At 40.8% G+C, this 25,209-nt stretch overlaps 1 protein-coding gene across 1 annotated transcript in view; it reads right to left on the bottom strand.

Moving 5' to 3' along the window:
* Positions 1 to 1,303: 1,303 nt before the first annotated feature.
* LOC139708186 (uncharacterized) overlaps positions 1,304 to 25,209 on the bottom strand; it is a 125,149-nt gene continuing 101,243 nt past the window's right edge. The window contains exons 26-30 of the mRNA XM_071620160.1: positions 23,146 to 23,319; positions 22,671 to 22,753; positions 20,168 to 20,251; positions 15,305 to 15,410; positions 1,304 to 1,526 (exon numbers count right to left, since the gene is read on the bottom strand). Of these exons, the coding sequence (XP_071476261.1) occupies positions 1,373 to 1,526; positions 15,305 to 15,410; positions 20,168 to 20,251; positions 22,671 to 22,753; positions 23,146 to 23,319 (601 nt within the window). The 3' untranslated portion in view covers positions 1,304 to 1,372. The remainder of the gene's footprint in view (positions 1,527 to 15,304; positions 15,411 to 20,167; positions 20,252 to 22,670; positions 22,754 to 23,145; positions 23,320 to 25,209) is intronic.

Raw genomic sequence — 25,209 nt, 5'->3', positions numbered from 1 at the left:
ATTTGCAAGATATTCAGAAACCACTCTATGATGTCAAAGAGCATGCAATTCTAAGGGGTATCAAAAGTTTATTTGATGAAAATCGGTTTTGAAGTGGCCGAGATATCCAAAAATAAGGTGAAACAAAGAGATCCTTATAAAGTTGTGGCCTGTAGTCTTTTATTATGATCACTTTTTGGGATATCTCAGCAATTTGAAAACCAATTTTCATCAAATAAACATTGAATCCTTCTTTATCACATGTCATTGCTCTTTCATATTTCATAAGAGGTTTCTCATTATCTCACTTAGGAATGTAAAAAACATGAATCCCCACCTCAACCTGTACTGTACAGCCCCTTTAAAATGACAAGTTTGTCGCAAATGTGTTGAATGTTCACCTTCCTTGACCTAGGTTTAAGTGGATGAATAGGAGAGCATGTATTTGGGGATTTAAGGACTTTAACTTGACTTCGACCCATTCATAAGTTTATGCATTGAGTAATTTTCAAGGTATGGAGAAAAAGTGCAATTTCTGTATTGAAAAGTACATTGTTACCATTTTCATCTGGCCTTTGACCCTAAAATTCATAGGATAATCACTGTCAGGCAGAACATGCATAAACATGTAGAAAGTTTCAAGATAACATGAGCCACTTGCGAGATATCGAGGAAAAAGTTAGTTCAGCACTTTCACTTGATCTTTGACCTTTTGAGGCAAAAAAAACCCAACAAACTTTCCAGAGAATCTCTATTAGGTTATACTTGCATACACCAAGTGTAAAAAAAATAATCCTGATGGCATTGCATAAACATGACGGAACATGACAATTTTGAAGTGTTGCCCTTGAACTTTGACCCCTGACCTTTGACCCCATGAACCCTAATTTGTCTAGATAATTACTGCCAGTCAGTACATGTATATATACTATGTTCCATGAAGACACCTTGAACAATTTCCAAGGTACGGAGAAAAAAAGTGAAGTTTTAATATTTTTACTTGACCCTTTGACCTTTGACCTCATGACTCCAAACTTTCACCAGAGAATTTTAATTGGGTAATACATGTATACACTAAGTTTCAAGAAAATATCTTCAGGCATTGCATAGATATGGTGGAAATAGTGAAATTTTACGTATTTGACCTTGACTTTTGACCTTTGACCTTGAGCATGTGCACCCAAAAGTTGATAGGCACAACTTCACCCCCTAATACACATTCATGCCAAGTTTCATTAGGATACCTCGAGAGGTTTTTTAGTTACGCTGTCCACAAAATTCATTACGGACGGACGGACGGACGGACAACCTGAAAACATAATGCCTCCGGCACCACTTCGTGGCGGAGGCATAAAAAAATAAATGGTTGTTATTAATGTAGTATCATATAGTATCAAAGACTCACTGCTTGGACCTTCTCCAGATTTTTCTTCTCCCGCAGAGCTGCTTCAGCAAGAGGGATGAGGACATGTGGATATCGGATACCAACAACCCGCTCCCCATCGCTCAGCTGCACCCTGACAACTTTCATACTGCTCTCAGCCTTACTGGAATGGGGAGAACAAAACAGTTACAAGATAATAAAGCAAGCCTTATATGAACAGCTGATACAAACAGAGAAGCAAACCGGGTCGACACTACGCACAAAAGGCTCATGAGACCGACAGTAAGCAAACAAAGCCCACGAGACAGACACTACACTTAAAAGGTCCACGAGACCGACGCTACGCATACAAGGCTCACGAGACCGACATTACGCAAAAGAGGTTCACGAGACCGACACTAAGCAAAGAAGGCCCACGAGACCGACAGGATGAACAGCGCCACCTATCGACCAATAAATTGTAAAGGGTGTCCTGATACCTGTAATAGCATAGGAAGGTATGAGAGATGGAAAAGAAGAGTTGCCATCTCTGGCAGGGTGTTACCCCATCAATTGCTCCCCCCCCCCCCCCCCCCCCCCCCGAAATGATCAGGATCTTTAATTGTGTTTGCATGGGTGTGTGTTTGTGCAAAAAAAAATGAACAAAGTACAGTAAAAGTATGTAACAGATCTTTCTACAATAAACCTGCGAGGGTGTTGATTTAGTATCAATTAAGAATTGAAAATAACGTAATCGTCTATTAAGGTAGCGTTAGGGATTCGGAAAAAACCAGATGCATCCATGAAAACAGCTATTATATTTCACGATAAAATGTACTGTTCGGAAGAGAATAACACAAGCCACAAAATTGAGGTAAATCCCTGCGACAGACATCATAGTTACAGAGAAAATTACAAATAGATCTTACTGCAAAACGTCAAAGCAGGAGAGTAGAATATCTAAAATTGAATAAGTAACTAGTGAATCGGGAAAGAGAAGAGGTAAAATTTATATCTTGTCCATTTTCTAGCTAAAAACTGGTAAAGCCTATTAAAAATAGCACGATGGCATTATCAATGCTCTAAATTAATCCATACATCGTTATTGTCCTCTTTTAAATTAATTTGTCTTATTTGTCTTTTGGGGGGATGAAGAATACTAATTCGTCTATTTTTTCTTTTCTTGGGTGGGGGGGGGGGGGGGGAGGGGAGCGGGGGCATGAAGAATACAATCCAATTTGTCTACTTGATAACAATGTCGCTCCCTGACACTCTTGCCCCCCCCAAGAAGTATGTAGAAATACATATTTGATGACGTTCATAATTATTTAGATGGTCACCATCTTTCAATTGATAGCGTTACGAAATTACACCCGCCAGTATGTTATTTTTCCGTTCATGGAACACCCTGTACAGGTGATTGACATGTAGATGGCGCTGTTTATCCTGTCGGTCTCGTGGGCTTTCTTTGCCTACTGTCGGTCTTGTGGGCTTTCTTTGTTTAGTGTCGGTCTCGTGAGCCTTTTTAGCTTATTGTCGGTCTCGTGGGCCTTTTTTGCCTACTGTCGGTCTGGTGGGCTTTCTTTGCTTAGTGTCGGTCTCATGAGCCTTTATTGCTTAGTGTCGGTCTCGTGGGCTATGTTTGCTTAGTGTCGGTCTCATGAGCCTTTTGTGCGTAGTGTCGAACTCATGGGCTGTATGACTCCTGAGTCGTATAGCTCGTGGGCTGTATGACTCATGGACCTATTATTGATGTTGGTCTCGTGGACCGTATGACTCGTGGGTGTCGGTCTCGTGGGATGCCCCCAGCAAACCTGCATATTTGGTGAATTGGTGGAGGGTGAAGGAGAGAATAATATAATAGCCATAAATGCACACTTTTTAGTACACTAGTAGGACTTTGCAACTGATTGACAAATCGCCCTACATTTCACGTAAATAAATAATCACTGCATTGATCAGTATTTTAGTGGTAGCAATGATAAAAAAATCATAGGTGTACATACTCGAGCAGGATTCGAACCTACGACCTCCTGATCTCAGGACAGGCGTCATCTCCACTACACCTCCGAGCTTTTGCCCGACAGCAAGTGTTGGTTCTAATCCTTATAGCATGCAGCGGATACTGCGTAATTATTCAAATTCATGAAATTCTTCAGTCAAGATGTTTTCATTGCAACTGACTGACAAATTGCCCTACATTGCCGTAAATATCAATTCGAACTTAGGTTCGAGTCCTGCTTGAGTACAGTGTATGTACGCCCATGATTTTTAATCATGGCTACTACTTACACACTGATCAATTCAGTGCTTATTTATTTACGTCAATGTAGGGCAATTTGTCAATCAGTTGCAATGAAAACATCTTGACGTAAGAATTTCATTTTTTAGACTTCATGTTGGGGTGTATTTGGGAATAGAGTCATGCAAATATGTAAGGGAAAGAGAGTGAACTGAACTGATGTACTAATAACAGAATCTTAAAAATACTCCTTTTTTTTCCCTACTGGCTAAGGAACAAAGAATTTGTGGATGTACAGGTAGTGCATCAAGCTGCGATGTTGCCCAGAGTGAATCGCTATGAAGAGCACTATCCTGAGCGTCTCACATCCACACAATGCCAACTGTACCTAGAGGGGGTATCTCACCAGGCTTGAAACTAGTTTGTGTCCAGTTTGCGACTCAAGATTTTGCTAGTTGAACTGTTTTTTTCTCTGTATATGCAACCAATTAGAGAAGTATTTGGCTGGGTCATGGCTAATTTCTTTTGCAATGGGAGTAGTTCCCATCAGAGATATCCAAAACACCAATGCCAGCTATTTTATCCTGTACGGGGCCCCAGACAGTAGCCCCAAAGTGCCCCACCCCCCATAGGCCCTACGTACAAACACACACAAACGTTGATTTTATTCAGCTGAAAAGAGTCACGGCTTATTTCTTTTGCAATGGAAGGAGTACCAATCAGAGATATCCAAAACACCAAAGCCAGCTATTTTATCCTGCACGGGGCCCCAGACAGTAGCCCCAAAGTGCCCCACCCCCTATAGGCCCTACGTACAAACACACACACACACACACACATTGACTTTATTCAGCTGATAAGAGTAACAGCTAATTTCTTTTGCAATGGAAGTAGTACCCATCAGAGATATCCAAAACACTAAAGCCAGCTATTTCATCCCGTACGGGGCCCCAGACGGTAGCTCCAAAGTACCCCCCTACACACACACACACACACACACACACACACACACACACACAATAGTTTCATTCAGCTGAAAAGGGTCACGGCTAATTTCTTTTGCAATGGAAGTAGTACCCATCAGAGAAATCCAAAATACCAAAGCCAGTTATTTTATCCTGCAAGGGGCCCCAGACGGTAGCCCCAAATTGCCCCCTTACCCCCTCTCCCCTCCCCCCCCCCCCCACACACACATTGATTTTATTCAGCTGAAAAGGGTGGCGGCTACTTTCTTTTGCAATCGGAAGTAGTACTCATCAGAGATATCCAAAGCACTAAAGCCAGTTATTTTATCCTGTACGGGGGCCCAGACAGTAGCCCCAAAGTGCCCCCTACACAAACACACACACACACACACACATATTGGTTTCATGCAGCCGAAAAGGGTCACCGCTAATTTCTTTTGCAATGGAAGTAGTACCCATCGGATATCCAAAATACCAAAGTCAGATATTTTATCCTGCACGGGGCCCCAGACAGTAGCTCCAAAGTGTTTTGCTTTCTTCTCTTCTTTGTCTTCATCTCTTCTTCTTCTTAAATATTCGATCCCTCGTCTTCATGTTCGCGACAACGACAACATCCTTATCATCATCATCAGTTTTGCTGTTCTGGCAAACATTTTCCAGCGTTTCGGCTACGTTCGATTTTAGAGCGGCGAGAGCAGAAGACATGCGTAATTAAGTCTGGGAAAGTGTAGGAACAGCGTAGCTAAAGCGGCCAACAGCGTTATCGAAGCAGGAATGAAGCGTCGCAGGAACAGGCCTTGATTTTATACGAGAGTTGAGAGTAGAGAACTTAGTGAGAGCGTCGTTAAAGCGGGAAGGATGTGCTTTGATAAAGAAAGCGGCGCAGCAGCGGGACCACATCGGTGTCTGGTTTAGACTACTTCCCGTTCTTGTGCTGCTGTTACAGCGGTCAGAAAAACCTGGAATTGTTTAGCTCATCTCGCGGTATTTACACTGTCACTGCTCTCTCCCCGTTTGAGCTACGATTCAAAATAGGTCAATCTTGATGGGGAGATGGGGAAGAAATTTTGAACCAGTTCAAAATTTCTTCCCGATCTGTAAAATTGCCAGATCCAACCCCATCACCCAAACGCTGCTGCTACGATGCTCCCAGTCCCCGTACACTTTTGCTGCTCTCTCCCGATCTGACAGATTGAATAGATTGGGATGCAGGTCTTGATAGTGGAATTACATGTGGGGACACTTTAGGAACACTCCGTGGGGCCCCGTACATCTATAACTAGTTTTGGTGTTTTTGATACCTCGTTGAGTACTACTTCCATTGGAAAAGAAATTATAGCAGTGATTCTTTTCACTTAGAATGAAATAATACGGGAGCACTTTCCAGCTACTGGCTAGGGGCCCCTTAAAGAATAAAAATAACTGGATGGGTTTGTGTTTTAGGTATCTCAGCTGTTAATTCCACTGCCAAGGAAAATAGGCATACATGACTCTTTTCACCTAAAAACGCTTAATTCATATGGGGTGGGAATACCTTGGGGCTATACCTGTCAAGGGCCCTGCATCTGGGCCAATTTCGCACCTCTTTTAATCCAATTCTTTAATGCTGAATTAAATTTAGCAAAAACTTCGCCTCGATAACATGGTAGTTCAATGTCATGATCTCTTCATTCAAATTCATTTTGAAACATTCACATTACCTCTAACCTTATTCTAAATAACACTTTTTCAACTGAAATCCATATATAAGACAAGCACCATTCCACTATCCGTTCATTCATAAATTCATAATGATACAGTCACCTGATCACATGCTGCGCTCGTTCATTCAAATTGATTTCTGGGCATCTAATTTAACATGTTCTGCAGTCAATTAAACAGATATATTCAGCTTCACCTCTTTCCTTATTTTCTTTCATCGTAATTATTGTTTTGTAAGCGTCATAACATTTAATGTTTTTGTATTCGTTTAAGAGACTTTGACAACAGTTTTCTTTAACGTGCTTATTGAATTCGAAGAAGTAAGAAGCCACAAATTATCTGGCCGTTACGAGCGCTTTATTACGAGCGGTCGGCCAGTTCCAGGAAGTCATGGTTATGATCCTCAAATTAAAAAAAAAAAAAAAAAAGAATAATTCTTTCCATGTCTTCTAGAGATATACGTCTGTATCTATTGTGCTGTCATGACTATAAAAAATGAAGACAATCTGCATTACTGGTACATGTATAGGCCTATAATGACATGTATATGAAAGAGAAGGAGCGTTACAGAACAACCAAATCCAATTATACTAGATAAAAAATATGATACTTTTACTGATAACAGTAATTTATAGATGAAACAAAAACACATATAGAAAGACACGTTAAAATGATCTCACCATTAAAAACAAAGAAATAGCATGATGTAAATTTGAATTTGACTGTCTTTCGCGAAATTTAATGACTGAAATACCCTTTTCGGCAAGTCAAGGCGAATTTGAATGAACTAGGGTACCAGCCAATTTGAATACCCATTTTACGAATTCGAACCTTCTATCATATGAACCGACAAAAGTGTGAAATTGGCTGGGAAAACCTAACTGGCTTTGATGTTTTGGGTATCTATGATGTAAACTAAGGCCTACTTCGATTATAAAAGAAAAACAACTATGACTCTTTTCAGCTAAATGATGTCATACTGTATACGCTATATATTTTGCGGGGGTTTTATTTTCGCGAATTTCGCGAGTCGGGAGCTATTCGCCAAATTAACAACACGCGAAAATATTACCTTCCAAAATGAATCCCTTGCCTTGATGATACGAACATTTCAGTACTAGTATACCATGTCATGGCTTACCGAACAGACCATGCTGGCTAAGCTTGTTTACGTACATATAGCACGTCCACGTCTACTTACGAATACTGTAGAGAGCCAATCCATTATCCCAAGGGGACCACTCGTCAGAAATCTAGCGCGATGGACTTAACCACTTCAAAAATGTTGAATTCTAAATTACTAGTTCGCAGAGTTTGGTAAAGTATTTTTCATGCAGTGTATAACTAGTATCATTCTTATTTGCTAGTAAGTTGAAAATTCACACTTTCTTTGCCACTTCATATTTTCTCTGGTTCCCCAATCACGAATCTAACCACTCGCGAAAATGTGTGACAGCAGCAATTCGCGAAAATTTATGTACGCGAAAATTATAGCGTATACAGTAATAATTATGTGGGGGAGGGGCACTTTATGGCTACTGTACTGGGCCCAGTACAGGATGAAATGACTGGTTTTCGTATGGTCATCTCGGTTGTGCACTATACAGAAGTATGCTTCCTTTACAAATTTCTCGGGTGTTTTGCTACTGTAACCTATAGGACCCCGTATACAGGATAAGATGACTTGCTTTGGTGTTTGTAATATCTCTGTTGAGTAGGCCCTGATATTTACGTTACAAAAGAATTTGTACGACCATTTTCAGCTGATTCACAGTACATGTATAATGGATGGGACACTGTGGAGCTACTGTCTGGGGCTCCATACAGGATAAAATAACTGGCCTTGGTGTGTTGAATATCTCTGATAGGTACTTCTTCCAGTGCAAAAGAAATTACCCGTGTTTGGGGCTATACTGTCTGGGGCCCTGTACAGGATAAAGATAACTGGCTTTGGTATTTTGGATATCTCTGATGGGTACTACTTCCATTGCAAAAGAAATTAGCCATGACCCATTTCAGCTGAATGAAACTAATGTGTGTGTGTGTGTATGTGTAGAGGGGGGGGGGGGGGGAGGGGGCACTTTGGGGCTGCTGTCTGGGGCCCCGTACAGGATAAAATAACTGGCTTTGGTGCTTTGGATATCTCTGATGGGTACTATACTTCCATTGCAAAAAAAATTAGCCATGACCCTTTTCGGCTGAATGAAACTAATGTGTGTGTGTGTGTGTGTAGGGGGGCACTTTGGGGCTGCTGTCTGGGGCCCCGTACAGGATAAAATAGCTGGCTTTAGTGTTTTGGATATCTCTGATGAGTATGCCTACTACTTCCGATTGCAAAAGAAAGTAGCCATGACCCTTTTCAGCTGAATAAAATCAATGTGTGTGTGGGGGGGGGGGGGGGGGGAGGGGGGAAGGGAGCAATTTGGGGCTACTGTCTGGGGCCCCGTGCAGGATAAGATAACTGGCTTTGGTATTTTGGATATATCTGATGGGTACTCCTTCCATTGCAAAAGAAATTAGCCGTGACTCTTTTCAGCTGAATAAAATCAATGTTTGTGTGTGTTTGTACGTAGGGCCTATGGGGGGTTGGGCACTTTGGGGCTACTGTCTGGGGCCCCGTACAGGATAAAATAGCTGGCATTGGTGTTTCGGATATCTCTGATGGGTACTACTTCCATTGCAAAAGAAATTAGCCGTGACCCTTTCCAGCTAAATAACACCATATTTGTGGGGCCCTTTGGGGCTACTGTCTGGGGCCCCGTACAGGATAAAATAGCTGGCATTGCTGTTTTCATGATAAGTACACCCAAAGGAACAATATCCACTAACTTTTGTCCGTGGCCCCCTCGGCTGAATAAATCCATTTTTCGGTGCCCCTTTTTGTGGCCCCTAGGCTTACGGTACAGGATGTGACTTGCCAGCAATTCATTTTATTGACCCTTGGCCACATCCTTATATAGTGTGACCCTTTTCAGCTGAATAAATCTTCTGGGACCCCGGTCTATTATTAATGCTTTGATTTCTTCTCGGTTGGATTTTTGAATTCATTGTTGTGTAATCTTCCAAAAAAAGATGTCACAAAACTTCAATGGTTGCAAAATTCTGCTGCCCCACTGTTAACTTTTACTAATAAGTTTGAGTCCATGTCACCAGTTCTCCGTTCCTTACATTGGTTACCTGTAGAAACAAGGCAATCGCCAAATTGTGTCTTGCCCATTCGCGCACAAGGAATTAATATTTGTTATAACTCCCAGAAGTTAATTGACCTGCTTATGACCTTTGACCTTGTGGTGACCTTCAACACCCTAAGGGACATTTACTATCCAAGTTTGGTCACAAACGGACGAAGGGATCAAAAGTTATGAGCCATAAATGAAATGTGCCCTAAAAACTTAACATTGGGCCCTAAAAGTTCGTTGACCCCTGTCTGTAACCTTTGACCTTGTGGTTACCTTCAATTTCCCAAGAGACATCTACCATCACCCAAGTTTGATTGCCATTGTAGCAACACGTGCTGAGTTACGTGTGATAAGAGAGTCTTGCAAGTAAACTTTAACGTATGACCTCAAATGACCTTTGACCTTATCATGTGACCTCTTACGCCACTATAACATGAAGGTACCCCCAGTGCATCCATCACCCAAGTTTGATTGCCATTGTAGCAACATGTGTCGAGTTACATGTGATAAGAGAGTCTTGCAAGTAAACTTTAACGTATGACCTCAAATGACCTTTGACCTTATCCTGTGACCTCCAACGGCACCATAACATGAAGGTACCCCCAGTGCTTCTATGACCCAAGTTAGGTTGTAATCCAAGCAACTTATGTGAAGTTATTTGTCAAAAGAGAGTCTTGCAGGTAAACTTTAACATAGAAAAGAGAGTCTTGCACATACTCTTTAATATATGACCTCAAATGACCTTTGACATCATCACATGACCTCTGACAACACTATAACATGAAGATACCCCTAGTGCTTCTATCACCCAAGTGTGGCTGCCATTACTGTAACAGTTGCCAAGTTATGCATCATAAGAGAGTCTTGCAGGTAAACTTTAACATTTGTGACGGACGACGGACGGAAGACGGACGGACGACGGACGGCGGACGGACGACGGACGACGGACGGACGACGGAATTTGGATCCCTTAGTCTCGCCTTCACCTCCGGTGGGCGAGACAAAAAGGATTATTTTCAAGATTCTGTTATTAGTACATCATTCAGTTCATTCGTTTTTCCCCATATACATAAGTAATTCTGTTAAAAAATACAATCTGACACGAAGGCTACGTTAATCATCAGATACATTCTCCCTCCAAACACCCAAAGTAAAACGTGGGTATGGTGATCGTGCTTTTTCCGTTATGGGACCAAAATTGTGGAATCAGTTACCTCTTCAGTTAAGGGAACTGTCATCTACAGAGTCATTCAAATCCAAACTTAAAACTTATCTGTTCCTTTCATACTGACGACTGTAATTGCTGTATGTCATTAATGTTTGATCAATATTGCATTTTTAATTGGTACATGTTGCATTCTTTATTTGGTATATATATATTTTTGTTTACCATTTTCTTCTTTGTTGAAATGTTTGAATATGTATATGCATATAAATATATGATATCTTTTCATTTTTGAATCGCCATGAGCACTAAAAAGTGGACCTATGCGCTATACAAGTAGCCACTATTATTATTATTATCATTATTATTATTAGTTGCAGAGATGTTTCCTGGAAATTACAGAGTTTCCGAGGAGTTGTAAGAAATGTACACATGTTCAATTTTTTTTGAGACTTTCTTCCAGTCTCTGCGACGTCTCCGAGACGTCTCCATCAGTTGCTGCGACATCGTGGAGACTAATTATATCCGCGACTGCTGAGATGCCTCCGCGATGTCTCCCTGATGTCTCCAAGACGTCTCAAAGACGTTGCTGAGACCTGCTGGAGACCAGAAAAATTGGTGAGAGGTCGCAGAGACGTCTCCACAACTCTATTTGACCTATATTTGACCTATTTACGAAACCACGTGACCCATCTGCGTGCTGACATCCTGCCTAGACACTCAAGTCAGTTGATCCTGCAACGGCTCCATCATATTTGAAACTTTTTGACACCTTTTTGACACCTGCCATTACTTCTACCAACATGCCACCCAAGGCCAGTGGGGGCCGCAAGAATCAAGAATCAAGTTGTTGTAGAAACTGTGGCTGCTGAGGACGCATGCCATGCCAACATGGCCAAAGAGGCCAAACAATATCTCTGGAAAGAGGAGCATCAGCAAATGTTGATGGACTTCTGGGAGGATACATTCATTTGCGTTACAATAAATAATTTGTGCGAAATATAGTATTCTTTAAAGAAAAGTATAGTTATATGCATTCAGATTGTGTGTTACTGTATATATTTCAATAAAATGTAAATTCAACAAAATCCATTTATATAATAAGGACAATAAATGTGAGCATGCATCTCAAAACCAACCAAAAAGCGCCAGACATAATATTTTTAGTTAATATCAAATTATAAAAGGAGATTTTTAGCTTTAAAATGTTTAGGTTCAACGAAAACGGGAAGAGAACCCAAGCTTTCTATTCGTTTCAAAGAACCTACTGCTTGAAGCATTGTGCTGGGAGCTGGTGTGCCAAAAATAGGACATAACCTCAGAGGTCTATAGAAACCATTGTGAAGGGTTTATCAGATTAACCTGAAATTTAGTTTTTATTTGCTATTTAAACACTCTCATAATGATTATCTAAAACTTTTGGGGTCATGGCTTTCTCTTTTCAAAAGCTAGTACGGTTCATAACAGGACAGTTACTAGAATCAGTCTATGTTGGCATGTTTTCCCACTCATTTAGAAAACTTACCACAGACTGAAAAATATGACTCTCGAAAATCTGCTTAAAACTTTACTTCCCATTTGTGTTATATCCCCAAATTTTGCAATGTACAAGAAGAAATGTAATTTCTTTCTGAAAATATCAAAAACTAAAAACCAGACACGTTGATCAAAACCGCTATTTCTAGTTGTACTGCAAAACGGATGTCTTCCCAGGCCCGCTGCCTCTAGAAACTGCTTTGCAAACAAATATGGCCCATGAAACGATACTGCTTGTGTTGAGAAACTGTCAACATGCTGCTCTAGACAGAGGGTGGAGAGTGCCACCCTGTATGGCTGGCCACAGGAGGTGAGAGTCTTGCTTGCCGGCACAGAGCGATGATTATAAAGGGCCAATGCATACACACACTGCTAACCTTAGAGCGTGCTGCGACACCTTTGAAGCAAGGCACCAGGTCTCTCACCAGTTTGACCAGTACCGAGACATAAGCCAGTTTGTAAGTCCACTTTGCGCATGAGCAGGAATGGTTCATTTGTTCAAACAGGCATGTTGGGTTTCAAACTTACTTTGATAAGCATCTGAGAATACCAAATATTCAAATGATTCTTACAATTAAAATTTACAAATAAAATTCAAATGGGTTCCAAACTTATTTCTATAAGCATCTGAGAATACCAAATATTCAAATAATCCCTACAAAAAGAACTTTCCAGAACATGCCTGTACACATGACAGCAAGCCTGGTATTGAGGAAAATCAATTGGAGGCTTGTTTAATGCCTTCAATGCAAAACAACAAAGGGATGCTTCAAGAGTCCGTTGATGGACCATTCCCTTACAGAATTCTAAGCTGTAATTCTGGTCATCTGGATGCTGGAAGTTCATTCACTGTTTGAACATGCATTCCATAAATTGTCCCACAGGACAAGATTTTGCATTAATACATATATACTTAATCCGTTGATGATGAATCCCGAGTATACTCGGGCAAGTGTTTATGGGAAATGTGTGTTGTAGCGAAATCAGCCGCCATCCTCAACAGGTTAAAGGACCAGTGAAGTGCTTAACCAACTGAAACGGAGAAAAGCAATTTGTACAAAAATGCACATGAGCTACCTCAAAACTGGTGTATATGCAAGGTACAAGTGCATTTGGTGTAAATCACAAATCTCCCAGGGTCACACATTTGGTGAGCGCTTCGCTAGTGCTTTGCTAGGGACCCCTGGACTAGGGCATGCACACAGTAGCTAGACCTCAACCTTACTTCACCTGTTAAGGTGAAGAAGGGATGACCATAGGGCTTTGATCCATATTTCATGAAGACGAGTGAGGGAGTAAAAGCTGGGAGGGTGTGACCGGTGCTAGGACTGGGTATGACATAGGGAAGCAAGGCTACACAAGGGGCAGAGAAGGCTATGGTATAGAGAGCCAGAGGGGCCCCAATTGTTGCCAAAGCAGACGGAGCTCGTGAAGCCTCATACTATCTAAATACATAAGACAGTCCAGTCATGAATTCCTGGAAGTCAGGGCTGGAATCCTCACTCTGTCCCCCCGCTGCCGGCTGTGATAGGGAGGGGAACCAACACCCCCCCCCCCCTTACCAACCCTTGACTCATGGGAAGAAGAATTAACGCCTTCTGAGCCAAAGGAAGATGGTAGGAGGGGACACACAGTATGGGAGGTAGTGTCACTGAATACCTACCAGATCCAGCTTGGAATGGAGAAGTTTGGTCTGATGACTTGGGTTTGCTTGTTTGTTTGTTTGGGGGGTTTTTTTGGCCACAAAAAGAAACCAAAACAAGTTATCATTATATACCTAGAGGCTCCTGAAAGGTACAATAAAATGCCACTTTTGAACGGTGTTTGAAGGTCATGATACAGTTGTAGGTTGTGGCCACTCAAAGGCAGTAGAGATGCCAAGTTTATCAATTTAGCAAAGCAACTGAAGGGGGGGGGGGGGGGTGCAGGGTAGGTGGAGCGAATGTGCCAACCCCCTTATTGGGCTTTTTCATTTTGGAAGTAGAAATCATGCAATTTAGCACACATTTACAATACATTAATTGTGAAATAAGTTCATAAGGCTGGTTACTGAATCAGGATGGGGGACATATCTGTCAACTGTCTGACATTTAGGACAGTGATATCACTCTTGGTGACAAATTGGTGCCAAATCATCAGTTGCCAATTAGCCATCGTTTGAGAAAGATGACAGCTCATCGTCGAAACTGTCACAGGTAAATACAACCACTTACTATTGGATGTGTTTAAAGAACTCTTTATCTGAGGGCTTATATTTGGGGTTACTCAAGATAAGAAATCCAAAACACAAGACCAAAGGCCTAATAAAAAGTGTTGAAAAAAATTATGATGGCATCAGAAACTTGTGGCTACTCAGTGGCTGTAAGAAAAGTCCCCGAAAATTGCATACACAGAAATGCATACATGGGACTATGGAGTGGTCGTGGCCTAGAAAGGCTAAAATTGTAAATTGATCTGTTGATTACACTTATAATTTGGGAGACCCAGGGTACTCTAATCTAGTTCTGGGACTATCGCTAGACCCTAGAAGATTATAAAAAGGAACAATCTCTCCGAAAACAGTGAAAGGGCTAGGAAAAGGTGAAGGTACTAAAGAGCTCTACAGAACATGTATGGAGGGACAGTGGCAAAAGGAAAAAGAGGATGCAAGACCATTTGCAGGCAGCTTTTACAGGGCAGGGTGAGATCTGGGGTGATGTAGGATGTGTCAGCAGGGCTCCTTTGCTTTATGTCTTCATTTTGCAGGACAGAGGGTAGCATAAAAGGATATGATGCACTACAAAGGCACAGCAACATTATACCATAAGAATCTCTCATGAGGCAGATCATTTCTCTGTACTTAGTTGTAATTTTTGTGCATCTGTGCATCAGCATTTCAGCTAAAATATGCCATGATAAAGCGGATTGTGATTCTAATTAAGGGGTGAAAATAACATTCACAATTTGTCACGCTGAACTGTAGCACTTAAGCGGTGTTCCCATCACAGTCCTAAAGCATATATGTAAAGTTCCAACTTCCGTTTGAAATGTGAAAGAGTTTGAGGCATGAGGTCATGAGGTGTCGTCCCACACATGAGTGGCAAGAACTGGATGTAACAATTTTAACAGGTGCATTTAGTCTAGTGGGATTGGGCACATTATCCATGGAGGATTCAGAGGTAGTTTGAGTCTCACCTCAGCTGCATCCTTGCAGCATGATACTGAAGGGTTGTCTCTAGGGAAGTCATGAGTGTCAGGGTACCCCCACAGATTAGGTCCATCTGGTAGAGACGACTGCCAACTGAGGATTATAACATATACACACAGATCACATTTACAGGCATTAAGACCAGGATGGTTCTTAAAGGGATGGTACAGTACTGGTGGAGATGAGAATTGGGCATACAACTTTTTGCGAGATTCCAAGAAAACACTTATGAAATAGTACAGAGCATACCATTTTAAGAGGAATTCAAAGTTTATTTGATGAAAACCGGGTTTGGAATGACTGAAACATGCAAAAAGAAAGTAAAACAAAGCGATCGTAATATAAGCTGGGTCCCACACTTTATAAAAATCGCTCTATTTCGGATATCTCAGCCATTTCAAAGCCAATTCATTAAATAAACGTTGAATTCCTCAAAGAATTACATGCTCTTTCATATTTTTCATAAGAGGTTTCTCATTATCTCATCAAAAAATGTTAAAGACCTGAAATTAGGTCTCAACCAAAACTATACGATCCCTTTAAAGTGTATGCATAGCGTAAAATGAAAATGTTCATGCATTTCATGTGACCAGACATTAGCTGAAAATAAGAGCACATATTTTTGCTTGCTTTATGTACCTGGGGTCCAGTCAATGTCCTGCTTTCCATGGATCAACAAGAAAAAGTAGAAATTACGCGGTGCGTAATATATGTCCCCGCCGGAAGTAGCATTTAGTAGCAAAATGTACAATATAGGTAAAAAGATCAAGGTCAAAGGTCAAAGAAGTCAAAGGTCAAAATTCTGTGTAGAAGTTTTGAAGCCGTCACCTAGTGCCATCACATAAAGCAAACGGAATCGAAATCGGGTTAGAAATGGCGAAGGAGTAGCATTTTGTAGTCAATGTACAATATAGGTAAAAAATCAAGGTCAAAGGTCAAAGAAGTCAAAGATCAAAATTCTGTGTAGAAGTTTTGAAGCCCTCACCTAGTAACATCACATAAAGCAAACGGAATCGAAATCGGGTTAGAAATGGCGAAGGAGTAGCATTTGGTAGCAAAATGTACAATACAGGTCAAAAATCAAGGTCAAAGGTCAAAGAAGTCAAAGGTCAAAATTCTGTGTAGAAGTTTTGAAGCCCTCACCTAGTGCCATCACTTCAAGCAAACGGAATTGAAATCGGGTTACAAATGGCGAAGGAGTAGCATTTTGTAGCAAAATGTACAATATAGGTAAAAAAATCAAGGTCAAAAGTCAAAGAAGTCAAAGGTCAAAATTCTGTGTAGAAGTTTTGAAGCCCTCACCTAGTGTCGTTTGCATCTAGTGCAAACGGAATCAAAATCGGGTTAGAAATGGCGAAGGAGTAGCATTTTGTAGCCAATAATGTACAATATAGGTCAAAAATCAAGGTCAAAGGTCAAAGAAGTCAAAGGTCAAAATTCTGAGTAGAAGTTTTGAAGCCCTCACATAGTGCCATCACATAAAGCAAACGGAATCAAAATCGGGTTAGAAATGGCGAAGGAGTAGCATCTTGAAGCAAAATGTACAATATAGGTCAAAGGTCAAGGTCAAAGGTCACAACTGAAATTCTGTGTAGAAGTTTCAAAGTTGAACTCGTTCGGCGGGGACAAAAAACATATAAAATTCATCTTACCCAACAGAGCGCAAATAAGAAATTACCAGGTACTCAAACAAAAATATCTACATGTACATTTACAGTACCGGTACATGAAGATGGTATCATTCTTCCTGTTCTCAACACATGCATTAATCACCTTACATATTATCTCCAACTGCAGTTTCCTCTCTGAAGCAATTCAAGTAAAAACTAACCAGTTGGGCGATAGAAAAATGGAGTCCCTCAGAGTTTGTCATGGCAAAACACTATTCAACATTTACATCAGTTATGTCCATCTACAAGCCCTTGTACCTCCTCATCAAAGTGCGCATATGCAGACAGACGACCTTGCACTTCCGCATTCAAACAGAAGTTGGCTGATGGCAAAGGAAAGGTACTGTCAATCATCAGACATGAATGTTCTTGCTGCATACCAAAGGACATGTAAACTAAAGCTGAGTACGACAAAAATCACTACAATGCCTTTTACCCTGAACACAAAGGAGGCTAATTGGCAACTTAGGGTAGAGCTTGACGGCTTTAATAGTGCTGCCTTGTATCACTACCCCAACTTTATCTTGGGGTGAAACTGGAAAGACAACTTACTTTCAAACTACACATTGATAGCACTTTGTGGCAAAGAACATCAAGGAAAGATCTTCTGCTGTGCCATCTTGCTGGTTCTTCCTGGGGAGCTCATACCAGAACCCTCCGAACAGGCAACTGCGCACCTGCTCTTTAATAGTGCCACAGAATATGCTGATCCAGCATGGAGCAGGAGCAGCCATGTTAGAAAACTGGATGCTACCCTTAAAGGCGCATAGTCCTGGTAGTGTAGAGGGCGCTGTTGATGATACTGCCGATCACCGTTAGCATTGATACAAAGATTGCCGAAGTTGAGCTGTCATCAAAGAGTTAAGCACGTAGGTGTTGCTAAGTAACGTTGCCTTCGTTGTCTTCTCTGTGCATCATGCAGTGTGTAGTATTGCCAGGGTGCGTCATATGTGCTTCTTATTATGACATCACAAAAGAAGTTTGCTAAAGCTGTCATCCCCCTCAGCCGAATCATGAGCTGAACTGTGATCAGACCACTGACTACAGTGAATCGGACTTCTTCGGACTTGGGGAAATGGGTCACAGCGTAAGCGCTAAAGAGGAGTCGATAGCGTAGATCTCTATAGGAAACTTGCGCCATGCGCCCGCGTACGCATTTGACTAAATCACTGGGACCATGTGCCTTTAAGGCCCTGTCACAACTCTCTAAGCAAGCAGTGTGTGTGACTTGTGGGGAACATTTTTTGCTACCTGGAGGTCCCTGCAGATGGCCTGAACCTGACAGTACCTACGTAGCACCATTTCTTACTCGTAGTTGCCTGAAGGTGTGCACGCAAGTTCAATTTATCCGCAGCCAAGTTTTGAGCATGTTCAAAACTTGTTTCGGGTGAGTCACGGGGAATTGCCCGCAGAGGTCCACATAGAAGACCAGTAGAAGGCCCGTATACGTAGTGGCTGCAAGTCACAGGCAGTTAATCTGCTTGAAGTATGTAGGTTGCCTGAGGATCTGTGGCTATGCGCAAAAAAAAACCCTGTGTCATCTGCAGTCATTCTATGAGCATAATACAGGTGTCTTACTGGCAAGGAACTGTGTCAATACTGCCAACAAACCTGCATAAATAACACTATGAGAATGATCGATGAATGCCTTTGCCCAACCCATGTGAAGTATCCGCCTGTTCTGTCTGAAATCGTTCAACTAACACTTTGTAGGGAACATCACATGTCTGAACTGGACAAGAAGTCACTACAGGACACATCTCATCTTCTGCATGCCTGCATTGCAACAGCTCAAAACTTTGGCCGCCAATGCCTACGCTCTTGTTGGCCTTCCAGTTACCAAGCAGCATTACTCCCAAACTCCAACTTCAATCTAATGGAGCAATGAAAACATGACTGGCAAGAGACGGTAAAGCCTGCACAGTTCCCAATCCAACCTGGTACAAACACACCACCGGGAGTTGATCTCTTCTCGCAGCGAATGGGTAACTCTAAACCGCCTGTGCATTGGAGGTTGACGTTTTGGCGCCAATATACCACCAATGGGGCCTTTGTCCATCAGCAACTTGCGCATTGGAGTTTGACATTTTGGCGCCATCATACACCAATGGGGCCTTTGTTGATCAGCAGCTTGCATGTGTGGTGCTCCAGAGCAGACTGTGGACCACATCCTGTCCAGTGCACCAGGCTTGGCCCTCTTGGGGGCCCTCCCATCCACTTGACCAACCCAAAATGTGATACCCTGGACTGGTTACGGAAGCTTTGTGACGCAGTGTACGTAGCAGCAGACCTTATCCCCATGAAGAAGACACCTTGCATAAATCAAATGGGAAATATTCCTTGTGTGGAATACCAGTAATTACTCTGCCAATTATGCATAATACATGTACATGCAATTTGTACTAATAATAATGGCATGCCTCTGCCACATCGCATTATTCTCACAACAGGTCTGTAGTATGTCTTGACATGATTGGTAAAAAACTGAAATCACATGTTTGAAAGTTCGATGGCACAACCCAATGCATTCATGTATGTGGAAAGTATCTATACATTCCTTGAACCAGATTTTATATAGATGGCTTATTTGCTTCAGAGAGCAAGTGTTTGGGAACTTGAGCATTTTCACTTGATCTTTGACCGATGCCTTAACCCATGGTCAACACCTCTCTTGAAATAAATGACTAATTGTCTAATTGACTAATAACAAAACAGTAACAATTCGAAATGATTACCTAACCTTTGACCCCCATAGTCTAAAACTTTACCTATGTAATTTTTTCCTAGTACATGTAAAAACTAAGTTTCACACACACACAAAAAAAATATATATATCTTCAGGCATTGCAGGGATAAGGGGAAAATAATACAATTTTAAGAGTTTGACCTTGACCTTTGACCTTGAGCGTGTGTGCCCAAAAGTTGATGGGTATACATTGTAGCTTTGTCCACTAATACATGGCTATGCCAAAATTCATTTGGATACCTCATGTGGTTCTTAAGTTACGCTGTACGCAAAATGATTACGGATGGATGGATAACCCGAAAACAAATTGCCTCCTGCGACACTTCATGGCAGAGGCAAACAAAGGGATGATTGATATACTATAGCGTTATAAACTGTAATGAACTTGCCATGTATTTACATGGAGAATGAACACATACAACATTGCATTTTACCTTTACATTTGGGAGACTGCTTACACCTTGGGCCATGGACGCAGTAGTCTTTGGACTTATCGTAATATTCTTTCCAAGAAGCCGCTGGAAAACAAGATACATCATGTAAACGAAAGGAAAGTTAAACCTGCCTTAGTGGCCACTGCCCCCGAGAGAAAAGCCATGTTAAAGTCCCTGTCTATACTGGCCACCTGACTATAATGGCCACTTTTTGTCTGCATTGAGTAGTCATTACAGACACGTTTGCCTGTACTGTCATTTCCTAAAAATATTATACCAATTTGTTAAATAACATTGAATAGTAATTGGACAAAGTTGGTTACATCAGATTAAACAAATTTTTCCATGGGAAGAATATTCTGGGATATTGCAAAAAATTTCTTAATTAAGGGGTTTGACCCTCCCCCTTGGGGCACAGGCCCCTTGGAGCCATAAGGTGGAGGAATGGTGCCCATTTGTACAAACACATTTTCAATTACCCTAGCTATAATACTTACTAAGTTTGATGAAAATTTTACTATGCGCTTTCAAGAATAAATTGAAAATGTGAAAATTGGGTCAAAATTTGGTCCCCCGAAGGGCCCATCCCAAGATCTGCCCTAAACAAACTTGATCTTGCAGTAACAAATCTACTTACTCAGAGTACTAACATAGTTTATATTCTTGGAATGAAGAAATGGGAAATTTTGACCTCAATATGACTTTAAGCTCACAGGGGCCCAGAGGGGCACCCCTGGATCTTCCATGAACAAACTTGAAACTACAGTCACAAATGTACTTATTCACAGCACAAACTTAGCTCTATTGCTTCTGGTTCTACAAAAGATTTTTAATAATTCTTTAAATTGAGGGGCTTCAGGGACCTCCAGGAGGGCATGGTGCCTGTTTGTATATTCTATCGTGAAAAATGTGACCATGCATGGAGGCGGAGGGGAGACATGGCACCCATTTGTTCAAATATTATGATATTTCATTCCCGCAACGATAATGCCTGCCAAGTTTGGTGGCATAATTGATTCCGCATTTTCAAGAAGAAAATGTAAAAATTTGTTTTAGTCCGCCCTCATAGCACTAACTTTGATAGCTCTACCACTTCTAGTTTTTCTGAAGGAGATTTTTAACCCTAACTAGGCCGGGGGGGGGGGGCCTCCGAGGTCTCCCCTCGACGTTCCGCGCGATGTATCGCAATCGCAAAAAGCTATCGCCGCGACATTTCATGACTTTTTTTCTTTCGAGTCTCCCGCATCTATTGACACCAAATTTGCGACGCCCAGGCACGCGGTTCCGAAGTTACACATAAATATGTACATGCATGTCAGACCAAAAATTGCTCAAAAACATGAATTCGTGTACAATTTCAATGTAAACTGTGCTTACAGGCAAATTTCATAAAAGCATGATTATTTGGGGGTTTTATTGATTAAAATCAATGAATAACATATTTTCTTGTTCGAAGCGATGTCACGGACAAATTTCATCGAGAAAACAATGAAAAACATAAAGTCGAAAAAACAGAGAAATACACAAGAAATTTAAAAAACAATAAAATACTGAAGAATTCTTTGTGATATCACAATTTTTGTTATTACATTTGCTAAGGACACCAAAATGAATATTTACACAAAAAATGTGCCTGTTTTTAGCTTTATTTTGTGATTTATACCAATTAGTCTGATTTCATGCATCATTATGCATAACTTAGCATAATTTAGCAAAAATGATAATTTTTTGATAAATTAACTTCATGGTATTTTAGATTACATCATAGGCAATGTGTGTGCCAATTTTTGTCGCGATCGCGCGGTCGACGGCCGAGATCTGGAGGGGGGGCCTGGGAGGCCCCCGGCTCTATCAACTACCTAAATAGCCCGGCCTAGTTAGGGTTAAAGATTCCTAAATTTTGGCTCCCTACTCCAATCAACTAGGGCATGGTACCCATCTGAGCAAATTGAGATCTTATCACCCTAGGGATGCTACCTGCCAAGTTCAGTGTCTATGTACAGCCACTGTACATGAATGGCACATGATGAATCGCATTAGCTCACCTCAAATCAAAACTCCTCTATGAGAAATCACATCCCATTTTTTCCAGCTGGCAAAAAATTTTGCACTTGTAGAGAATATGAGGAACCAATCAAAAAAATTCTAACATCCAACATTAAAAAAATAAATCTGATTTGATGAAAACCACTTGCATTGACTGGTTATAGTGAGATACTCCTACAGTTTAAATTCTGCTTTTCTACTTACTGTAAAACATAATGTTTTCGCGTCATGAAATTTTCATGAATTGGAGCTGACGGCCTCTTTCGTGGTATGAAATTTTCGCGAATTGCCTCTGACATTCAAAGCACATAGTGTAGACAAGAACTTCACATGCATTTTAATTTCGCGAATCTTGGCTCTCAATAAATTTGTGAAATTAAAATGCACACAAACATTTATTGTTTACAATATATTTTTTGAGTGTGGATATATATTAGAATAGAGACAGCTACCTCACCTGCCTCCTCAGGCTCAACAGGAGTGTACCGCATAAGAAGATCTGAGATGTCCTCATCAAATCCAGATATACCTGTATTAGGTCTGAAGTAATAAACACAAAATTATTGAATTCATATTACTAAACAATCAACTCACAGAAATGAAGTCTTTTTAATACATATGTAACTATTCAAACAATTTGCTAATTACTACATATTGAGCATAGACACTGTTATTGCATATAAGGATATAAATGTATCCAACAATTCATAAAGTTAAGAGTAAATACTGACAATGGAAATCATGACTAAAACAACTGCATCATCCAGAACTAAGATTTGAGGGTGAAATACTGTCCACAAACACTATGTATACCTTTGACAAGAAAATATCTTTTAATTTCTGTAAAGGCAAAAACTCCTCATCTTTGGGAAAGCTTCCTGCAAATGTTAAAGAAGATTCATAAACAAATCTTGCTTGCACAAGCTTCAGACCTTGCAATCTTGTAGAGAGAAGAGTTTTGTTTCTGCGTGGCCAGGATGTACATGTGTCTTCCAAATTGGGGCCGTTTGGAGCGATAGAAACCGTCATGCTTTCCACGGAAGTTCTCTGCTCGCTGCAGTGCAGCTTTCCAGCTCATGCCTCTGTCTACTTCTAGGGAGATGTGCCTTGTTGATGTCAAAAGAACAACATTTTGGTAACCATTCACTGCTCATAGAAAAAACAAAAACAAGACAGGGACAAGCACGAGCTACAGGGTGGTGGTGTCAAAAGAACAACATTTTGGTAACATCTCTGCTAAAGGGGTATCTCACTGAGCGGTACACGTTTGCAAACGTAGCAAATTCGAGATTCGCCAACTTTTCTGACGAATGTCTGCGAAAAATCAGGGTTCGCTTCTGCCATTAGCGACAGTTAGCAACTTTTAGCGATGCTTAAAAACTGTTTGCGAACTTTTTTGCAACTGTTAACGAACTTGTTGTGGTTCACTCAGCAAACTTCCAGGCTTACACGTTGTTGTAATAAAGAGATGTAGGACGAGCGTTTACCATAAAAGACCTTTGTAGCTTCCTTTATTCTCTCTTGCATATGACGTACAATACTTGATGCAATACAACGCAATGCAGTACAGTGAGGTATGATATCGTAAAACAGGTACGTGCGGTGGTATGCGGTACATGGTACGATATGCAGTAGCAGTAGTAGCTGTAGATACTGTAGCTAGTTGTAGTATATGCAGTAGTAAAATTCAACAACTGTGTCTGTTACACCTGAAATAATGACCAAACACACATAATATAAACACAGTTAACTCAACTTTCTGTTATGTGTACAAGTTATGCCAATCAATACAACTGTATGTGCATTCACCTTTCCCTGAATGCTATAACAAATACACTTGAAGTGTATGTTTCAACTTCTATTAAATTTTGGCACCAAAATTCCTTCACATGTGCATGTGCCACCAAAGGAAGGAAGATTCACACACTCATGTTCATGTACATGTCTAAACTGTCTTGCAAGTCATGACATAATCTACAACAGCTGTTGCTGTTATATCTTTGTGTCATATTGTCCCAAGGTATCAATGAAATATCTTTTTTGCTCATACAGGGTTTTGTTCTTTGTTTTTACATAAACAGTCCTTGCTCATCATCAATACATCACTGGTTAGAAATCTGTTGCATCCAACATACATGTATTATCCAACCTTTACTAATAGGTAAACCAGTTGCAAGTTTAACAAGTGAATGATTCTTTGATTGCATCTCACAGGACTGCCTAACTACCATGAATCAGCCACTTGAGGAGTTTGTTCATGTGAAACAGGCTGAAATAATAAACTGTGCCACTACTTTGTTTAATTATTCCCAATATAAACGTCTGCAATGACATTATACAATACATATGATTATTACCAAAGGGCGCCTAATTTGAGACTATGCGAAAGGCGTATCACCTTATATCTACCCCAAAATATCACTCCGCCTCTTTTATTGGCGTGAACCGGTTACCAAGGAACACCAAGCCAGCTAATTACTAATAAAATAGTTCCTGAACAGACCGAATTCACATTATTTTTACTGCAACTGCGAATTCACCTCAAACACAATTATCAATCCTTACAACTGTTCTTCAAACAATCAATAACACTCCATATCGCTTTCTCAAACCCCAATCAGACACCAAATGTCTTTTAAACTTGCACTAGTTACAGCTCGCTCAAGGGCCGTGAATCAAACTTTCAATATGCAAATGCACACAATGTCAATGTCATGAACGATCGAAGCTAAGAATGCTAACTGATCGAGCAAACCACAAATCTAACAATCACCCTTTGCACTATCAAATTGATCCACAAGGGTCACAAAACTATAGATTTTTAAGGTCTAACAATCCCACCTTCTTAACTGGCATAAATCTTACAAAAGGACACTCGGTTCTGGAAGTTGCGAATGAGTGCTTCATCTTGAATACTCGCTGTGGTGATGCATCATATGAACACGCCAGATGCACGCTAGTTTCTTCACCAGCCGTGCTTAACTATCCAAACAAAT

Source organism: Diadema antillarum, unplaced genomic scaffold, assembly GCF_040938485.1.
Source record: "Diadema antillarum isolate AM-2024a unplaced genomic scaffold, OU_Dant_1.0 seq00001317_RagTag, whole genome shotgun sequence".
Lineage (NCBI taxonomy): Eukaryota > Metazoa > Echinodermata > Echinoidea > Diadematoida > Diadematidae > Diadema > Diadema antillarum.
Note: the sequence above shows the minus strand (reverse complement) of the source record. Positions and strands in the feature narration are given on the sequence as shown.